Consider the following 9,044-nt stretch of genomic DNA (forward strand, 5'->3'; position numbering starts at 1 on the left):
TCAAAGATCCCGCCCCATGTCGCCATCTATCTGTGTGTGTGCGTGCATATGTATGTATATATATATATATATATATATATATAGGTATATATATTGTATGTTGGATCATGGGCCGTGTAACACACATAAATACATACCTATATATATATATATTTTATTTTTATAGGTTATGTTACCAATGTGTACAAAAACTGACTCCAGTCTCCACATGCGGGCATGTGTTGGAGAGTTGAGCAGGCGATATATGCCGGGCTGCACCAAACGAAAAACCACGTGGGTTATTTTTCGCAAATTGCCATGTACAATTGTAATTTTAGTTAATCATGTTATAATAATGCCAGATTTTGAAAACACTTATTTTAAACATCAAATAAAAACTTAAAAGTTTACATCTTATTTATATACATATATACATATATATATACACACTGCGAAGAAGAACAATGGGTCTTACCAAACAATATTTGAGATACGTTCCTGGAGGAAATATAAATTTAATAGCTGATAGTAATTGTAACATAGTATTTGTAACATTAGAAGGTCAGGAAGGAAGATTTGTAGCTGTTGGTGCTTGTGAACATGTTTACATTTGGGATCTTCGTCTTGGAGAAAAAGTATGAAAAAGTTCATTAATTTTTTCTTTCTTATACTTTGGTTTTAAACAATTTCTTGATTTCCTTGTGTAGGTGCAAGTATTATCTGGTGAAAAAGCTAATGTAACATGCTTAGCTGCTTCTCCCAATAAAAGGCAGATAGCTGCAGGCTATGATGATGGCTCTGTGAAGACTTTTGACTTGCGTTCGGCTGAAAATGTGAGTGTATTTGTTGGACATCACTCTGAAGTCACATCCCTGGCATATGATCATTTAGGACATCATTTAGTATCAGGATCAAAGGTTAATTTGCAAAACTTCCACAATTTATCGTAAATTAAACTAAAATTGAAGCATTAATGTATCATTAAATTGTTAAATTATAATTCAGGATACGGATATCATTGTTTGGGACGTTGTTGCAGAAAATGGAATATGTAGATTAGTGGGACATAAAGGTGTTATAACTAAAGTTGCCTTTATGCGTGATCATAACATTGTCATTAGTTCTAGTAAAGATACATTTATAAAATTCTGGGACCTTGACAATGAGCATAATTTTAAAACTCTTATAGGTCATCGTTCCGAGGTAACTTTTTGATTTTTTAAAAATCTTCATATTGATTAGATATTATTTTTAATACTAAATCTTATTACAGGTTTGGGGATTTACATTAGTTAAAGATGACGAGTATTTGGTATCCGGATGCAATGATCGTGAATTGCATATATGGAAAATTTATTTTACTGATGCTCTAAAATCAGACGGTAATATTGAATTACCTAATTTAGCCATAGAAGATGATGGCGATGAAGCAGACATGGTAAAAATAGGAATTTGTTTTTAAAGAGACAAGCTTCGTAAAAGCTAAATAAAATAAACTATACTAATAAGTTTGTAGAAATTTTCTTATGCAAACAATCAATTTAAAACCTTTTTTAACTTAATGAAATGAGTGTTATAATGATCATTGGCTTAAAATAAATTATTCATATTTTTAATACCATAATTTATAGATATTTTCAAGTATTTTAGTTAAAAAATAAATTGATTGCTTCATATAAAACAAATCCTGCAAGCTTGTTAGTGGAACTTTATTGAGTATTTAAGCCATTGCTAGTTCATTTCAATGCAATCATAGTTAGAAACAACTTTATACAAAATGAACTAACTGACTTTTTATTTATGTTATTAACATCAATCTAGAAATACCCATTGCGTTGTGTTAAAATTGGCAATATCGTGAGGGTAGGCAAAGGACGAATAAATTCATTAACAGCAGATTACAGTGGACAAATTGTTGGATGTCATGGTACTGACAATACAGTAGAGTTATTCCACTTTTTACCTGAAGATCAAATTAAAACGAAAAAATCAAAACGTTTGGATAAATTAAAAAAGAAAGCAGCTTCGTAAGTAAAAATTGTATTAAAATGTATGTTTCATGTAAATTATTCCAATTTATGTATATTGTTAACAGTGATGAGAAGATAAAAGAGAAACTACAGGAAGCTGAATTAGATACAATCTTAAGGGATCAAATTAACAGACTCTCAGTTATAAAAGTTTCTGCCAAAGCAAAAGCACTAGATCTTATTATGGGACGAGGAGATGAACTTAGAGTGAGTTATTATCTTTTTTTTTCTGAATTATCAATATCAAAGGTGAATAAAAACGTATTCTCTTTCAGATATGTACAAATGTAAGCAACAACACAATTGAGCTCCATTCCTTAGCAGTCACAGAAAAAACTGCTGAACCACAACTCCTTCGAACATTAAGTTCTCATGGTCATCGAACTGAAGTTAGAGCAGTTTGTTTTAGTTCAGATAATTTAGCATTTGCTACCGTTAGTGGAGACTCTGTAAAATTATGGAACAGGTATTTTTTTTACGTAACAATAATATCATACAATGAAAATTATTAAGTTCCTCTTTTTTAATAGGACAAACCTTCCACGTAGCCATATCTTGTGATAAGTAAATTTTCAAGTAACTTAATCTATGTATTGTTTCAGACCTACGCTAACATGCTTAAGAACAGTGGAATGTGGATATGCATTAAGTCTTACATTTGTACCTGGTGATAGACATTTAATTGTTGGTTTGAAGAGTGGAAAAATGCTAATTATAGACATTGCAGCAGGTGACATTTTAGAAGAAATACCAGCTCATGAAAATGAATTATGGAGCGTTACTCTATTGCCAACTTTGGTAAATTAATCATAGTAAATTATGCAACAAGGGTCAAAAGTAGCACATTTTCCCTGCGTGCGTTTACTTCCCGACGAAGCGAAAAAACGCACCCCTAGAAAAAATATTTTTGTTAAGGACAGTAAAATCATCATCCAAGAGAACAATTTACTTTTGTCCCGTGTTGCATGCATATAGTATTCAATACCACTCTCGATCGAAAGGCCACTTTTTAATCCTAAAAACCAATAACGAAACACTTTTCAAAATTTGATTAAAAGAATTTTTTTTTTGCTTATTAAAATTTAATTTAAACGAATTTTTAGGAAAAATATGTTTTTTTTGTCGTGCTGTTCGGGTTGGAGGGGAGGGGCAGATATTTTTCATATTACAAGTATGAATTATTTAAGTGTAAATAATTTAAAATCCTTTTCAGAAAGGTGTTGTCAGTGGTGGGGGAGATAAGACCGTAAAATTTTGGCAATTCGAGCTTGTTGAAGATCCTGAAAGTGAAAGCAAAGCTAAAGTACTTTCTGTAATTCACTATAAAACTTTAAAACTGGAAGAAAGTGTACTTTGCGTCAGAATAAGTCCTAATAATAGATTTGTAGCTGTTGCATTGTTAGATTCAACAGTAAAGATCTTTTTTCTTGATACATTCAAAGTAAGAATTATTAAAAATTTTTCTTTTTATAACAATAAATAATTTGTTTCACTTAATCAAGAATATGTATAATGTTGTTCTTTTTTTTAGTTCTTTGTATCTTTATATGGCCACAAATTACCAGTTTTATGCATGGATATTTCCAGTGATTCTGCATTAATTGCAACTGGCTCAGCCGATCGTAACATTAAAATTTGGGGTTTAGATTTTGGCGATTGTCATAAATCATTATTCGCACATGACGATTCTGTAACAGGAATTGCGTTTGTGCCAAAAACTCATTACCTATTTACTTGTGGAAAAGACGGAAAAGTTAAGGAATGGGATGCTGATAATTTCCAAAAAATCGTTACATTACAAGTAAATCAATTCTACTACATAATTTAATTGTGTTGTACTGTAAAGCCATATATGCATATTACAAGTGTATAACAAAAACTTTTGTTTTATTAGGGTCACACTGGACAAGCATATAACTGTGCCGTATCACCTAACGGAGTTTACGCTGCTTCTTGTGGTTCCGACAAAGTAATACGTATTTACGAAAAAAGTTCAGAAATTTTAGTTCTAGAGGATGAAGCAGAAGAGGAAAGAGAAAAACAAGAAAATGAATTAGTAACAGGCGAAACAACAGCGGTTCAAGGTCAAAAAAATCAAATTTTACCCACTCGTAAAACAGTTAACAGTGAAAAAGCGGTAAAAAATATTTTATGCAAATCAGCTGTTTGTTATGCTACTTTTTAATATTTTCTAAATAATCTAAAATTTTCAAGGCTGAGTTAATCCTCGAGTGTTTGGACATATGCAAAGCGTACAAAGAAGAATGTTCAACTGTTGTACCACCCAATCCAATGCCACCATTACCATTATTAATGCAAGCATACAAGTGCAATACTGTCGAAGAATTTTTATTGGAAACCATCAAGAGAGTTCGCGCAAGGTAAATAATAAACTTTAAGATTATAATTATATATTTTTTATGTTGAATATGAATTGTATATTAAAATAATTTTAACACAGCGATTTCGACGAAGCTCTATTTTTACTGCCGTATTCGGCTGCGTCTGAAATTCTGAGGATGTTACCGAGTCTATTGAAAAGTCAATATCAAGCAGAAATCGTAGCAAAATTAACATTGAGTTTAATTCAAGCACATCATGGACCAATTATCGCCAGTCAAGAACTTCTACCTCAAATTGAAGAAATTAAATCTCTTGCTCTACAACAAGTTTCGTCGTTGAGAGTATGGATTTATTATTTTTTTTTTTTACTCGATATATGGTATTAAAAATATTTAATTTAAACAATTGTACGCAGGATACCCTTGGATTCAATCTATACGGAATGGCTTATATGCAACGTGCAATTGAAGAAAATGAGGGAATTCAGCTGTTTAAAGAGGCTACGAAAACTCAAAAGAAGAAAAACAGCAAGCGGAAAAACAAGGAAAAAGCTCTGAAAAGAGCTATTATGACTTTATGAATTTTGTAAAAAAAAAAAATACTTTTTATGACACATGCATGAAAAACGCCACTTTCCATGCATCTAAGATGAATAAAAAATCGAGTTTCTCTTAGCAGCGGGAGGAAAAAATGTTTTCCTCCCTAGGGAGTAGTTTTTTCCACAAACGTTTAGTCCTCGAATTTCCTATTCCATTCAAATGCATGGAGTGGCATATTCATGCACTTATCACGAAAAGTACGGTGTAGAATAAGGGGGAGTGGCTTTTTCAGACTCGGGTGATGTTTCGCGTACGAGTGGGAGTCGAGGGCGCCGTAGGCCCTCGCTAGAAAAAGCCAAATTTCCCCCCTGGTTGCGCGCCATACTATTTTACTTGTAAATAATAATAACTATTATTACTATTACTACTATACTGAAATATTGATTTTTGTTTAAGAATATTCATAAAAAAAAGTTAAGACTATCTTTCATAGACTAAAAATTGTTTTGATTTATTTTTTGCACTAAGGTATAGAGCTATACAACGAAATCTTTACTTTATGATCACAATCATAAATTTTGCCCTTTTTAAATAAGATAGAGAAAAAAATTTGTCGAGTATAAAAAAGAATTCAACTTCCTATCAATACAAACTCTTTGAATCAAAACGTTTTTGTTTCTTACATTCTATAAAACCGGAAAGCTGGGTTGTCGAAGTCTAAGTAATCAATCTGAACCCGCGTCTAATTAGTTCCAGACATTTTTGTCATACATTTGTAACAAAATCGGAATTTAATATATTTCTATAAAAGTGCGCAAAGTAAGTGATTCTCGCACGGGTGTAGTTTGTCGCTCGAGAGCGACACAAGAGTAAAGTTGATTACTCCAACCTACGGGGATAATCAACGACTTCCTTGTTCAAACTTTAGAAAATTCAAGTATTTATAATTTCAGTTCAAAAGCAAAGTAATAACAGAAATATAAGAGATGATGTCGATGGCTGAATGGAATAACAACGTATCCCGACGGCCGAGAACGTCGTATACCAGTCGCGATGTTTTATTTTTCATTGCCTTTGCTTATATTATAAAAACTAATGAACGAATTAATCATAATATTTTGATGTACGCGTTCACGAACTCCGAGCACATCGTTGATTTTCACCCTATTTTAAATTGCTCGTAGTCGTACGCGTACCCTATTTTATATCGTCAAGAATGTGAAAATCCTACAAAAAACTGAAAATTCTGAAGATTGATTTTGAATGTATTGTTTTTCGCATTTTTGGAGTCGTCAAAAGATAATTCCCGCTTCTTGGCAGATCAATATTATAGGCAAGTTCAATGGCTTTTACCTCCATAGAGGTTTAGTTTGAACTCAAGTCGTCTGAACGCACTTTTTTCCCAATCTGAACCGAGACATAGGATTGCCACGACGACGATTGTTTGATTTTCGAACGCAAATTTTCGAACGCAAATTTTCAAACACCTACAATAGCCGTAGCCGAAAAGATAAACTGCGATCGATTTCGATGAAATTTGCACATATTGCACAATTTCTTCCCCAATCCATATCTCGGCGACACTTTTCGATATCCAAAAAAATAATAGCTTTTACAATTTTGTATCCCATTTGGATACCAGCGTACGGAACATCAAAAGCCCCTATAACAGCAAGCAAATCCTCCAGGTTGAGCAATTTTCAATATCCTAATCGGAAGTCATAGTCAAATTCGTTAAGTACTGGGCGCATCTCCCCTTATACCTTATACCTTATACCCATTCGTTTCACGTGGAAGACGAACGCACATTTTTTTCCGGGATTTCACTCGGGTCCGATCCGAAGAAAGCCGCAGTTGCTGAAATATTTGCCTTCAGCCGCAAAGTGCAAATAATAAGGGGTCGCATAACGCAACGGAAGTAAATCGCGACGACGAAATATATTATAATGGGCGAATAATCAGGTCAATGAAAGCACCGCGTGGTTATATATATATATATATATATATATATATATATACTAGTGGGGCTCCGCCCCCCTGCTCGCTTCGCTCGCCAACCCCCTATTGTAGTTTCTGTGTGATTTTATCTTCAAAATTTTATTTTCATGAACTGATAATTATGTTCTGGATGGTTGAAAATGATCGATCTTATTGTATAAGAAAACCTGTTACTGGAAGTAAAAGTATTGTTTAACATTGAACTTCTACTATTAATGGCATTTAAAATAGTTTTAGCTAGTTTTTGAAGTTTTCTGACGCTTGAAATTCATCATTTGAATTTATATATATATTTTTTTTTAAATTAATTTTAATTTTTTTTAATGTTCTTATTGATAATGTAGGAATATACTTAAAAAAACCTTTATTTTCTCATGGACAATTGTATGTATCATTATCTAGATGCAAAGATCCTAATCGATTGTTTATTCAAAACGAAAGTGAAAACAATTCAGAAATAGAAAATATAGTTTGGAATGAAATTTTCGATTAGAAGTTTATACTTAATTTGCACGAATATACATATATATATTTTTTTTTAATTTAATAAAAAAAATATTTTTGTTTTAATGATATTATAGCTGTATCCACAAATATTTAAAAATGGAGTGCGATCCAACTCAAAATTCTTTAGTTCCAATAGAAAACGAAGCACATGAAAACTTTTTGCGAGCATTAAATAATCAAATTGAAGAACATGAATTAGAGCAAGTAAATTATGAACTTTATTTAAATGATTTGATCAGAGAATATGATGAAGATCAATTAAAAAGATTACATTCACGAATTCAATTTTTCGAAATATTTGACGAAGTTCAAATAACATCAAAATTTATAAGTTTAGACCAAATTCCAACTAAAACTACATTAACTATTCAATGTATTTTAAAATTTCGTAGAACACATGATCTTCTTCCGGATTCCTTGAAAAATGATGATGCAGCTTATGTTGAATATATAATTAATATAGCTAACATTCTCAACTATATCAATCAAAATTAATTGTGTAATTAATGAAAGTACGAATATTATTTCATAAATTATTTATGTAAATTCATAATTTTCTAAATAAGCAATTATTATCATAGATACAATTCACAAAACAAAATCAATATTTTTTTTTTACAAATTATTCATTACAAATTATTATTTTTTATTACGATCATAAATATTATTCGAAAATATTGTATCAAAATTTCAGTCACAAAATATTTTTCATTTTTAAAATTCTTCTTTTTAAAAACCTTTTTCATACACCATAACACAAAAACAGCACAGAACAGACACACAAATAATCATTAATAGTAATACAGTAAGTTAATTTTGTATTATTATAGGACATGATGTAATAATACTTAGTTAACTTAAAAATATTTAATGATTATTTGTACACTTTTACATGAAAAAAGTTTCAATTTAAATTGTACCCTGTTCAAAAATTATATTTAATTTTGTAAATAAATAGTAGTACATTAGTTGTAACATTTAGAAACTTTTTTCAAGTAAAAGTGTTTGTAGGAAGGAGGATGGTATGAGGAGGAGTCTTAGGGGAGGAGGGTTGGTATCTAAGACTCCCGTGGTTATATGGCTCATGGCGATGATTCCACGGTTTTTTTTTAGATTATTGTATAAAAATTCTAATTGATAAAAATGAATCAATAATAATCATTTTGTTTACAAATGCATGAAGTTTAGAACATAATTCATTTTTGCCAATAACCATAATTTTATATAATTTGATCATGTCATGAAATTATATGAAATTATTGGTAATTTTTATACAATAAAATAAAAAAAAACAAAAAAAATCAACGCGCCTAAAGTACATTGTATTATGACTAATAAAATGTACTTTTGACAGTACCCCTTGGGTGGTGTGGAAAACTGTCTCTTTATTCTGTCTCTCTAGTTCTGTCTGACTACTCATATTACCTGAAAATTCATCGAGGTCTTTGATCTCGCTTATCTTGTTCATTTTGTTGTTTATTCAATCAGTGAATCATCTATAATGATTATACTTTCTGATGGTTCTTTGAACTCAATTATTCCCTAACTTATTTACACGTTATTAATAATTAACTTTAATCTTATAACTTAAATAAAATTAGAGGTAGATCTTCAATATCTGGTTCTCTTGGAACTGATACTTCTTACC

General features: G+C 30.9%; 1 protein-coding gene across 1 annotated transcript; it reads left to right on the forward strand.

The window, feature by feature from the left end:
* Window positions 1–157: 157 nt before the first annotated feature.
* Window positions 158–5,392, forward strand: LOC100120590 (WD repeat-containing protein 3). The gene is made up of 14 exons (XM_016985232.3): window positions 158–614; window positions 687–896; window positions 985–1,182; window positions 1,253–1,417; window positions 1,801–2,006; window positions 2,075–2,216; window positions 2,285–2,475; window positions 2,612–2,807; window positions 3,223–3,450; window positions 3,541–3,810; window positions 3,904–4,146; window positions 4,224–4,390; window positions 4,471–4,693; window positions 4,768–5,392. Exons 1-14 carry the CDS (start codon window positions 444–446, stop codon window positions 4,930–4,932), a joined length of 2,775 nt encoding a protein of 924 aa, XP_016840721.1. The 5' UTR covers window positions 158–443; the 3' UTR covers window positions 4,933–5,392.
* Window positions 5,393–9,044: the final 3,652 nt, after the last annotated feature.

Source organism: Nasonia vitripennis, chromosome 4 (genome assembly GCF_009193385.2).
Source record: "Nasonia vitripennis strain AsymCx chromosome 4, Nvit_psr_1.1, whole genome shotgun sequence".
Classification (NCBI taxonomy): domain Eukaryota; kingdom Metazoa; phylum Arthropoda; class Insecta; order Hymenoptera; family Pteromalidae; genus Nasonia; species Nasonia vitripennis.

Bases quoted from the DNA above. Each gene is read 5' to 3' on its own strand.
- LOC100120590 (XM_016985232.3), top strand. From the start codon at position 444: ATGGGTCTTACCAAACAATATTTGAGATACGTTCCTGGAGGAAATATA. The intron at 897-984 runs GTTAATTTGCAA...ATTATAATTCAG, and splicing joins ATTTAGTATCAGGATCAAAG to GATACGGATATCATTGTTTG. The intron at 2,476-2,611 runs GTATTTTTTTTA...GTATTGTTTCAG, and splicing joins TCTGTAAAATTATGGAACAG to ACCTACGCTAACATGCTTAA.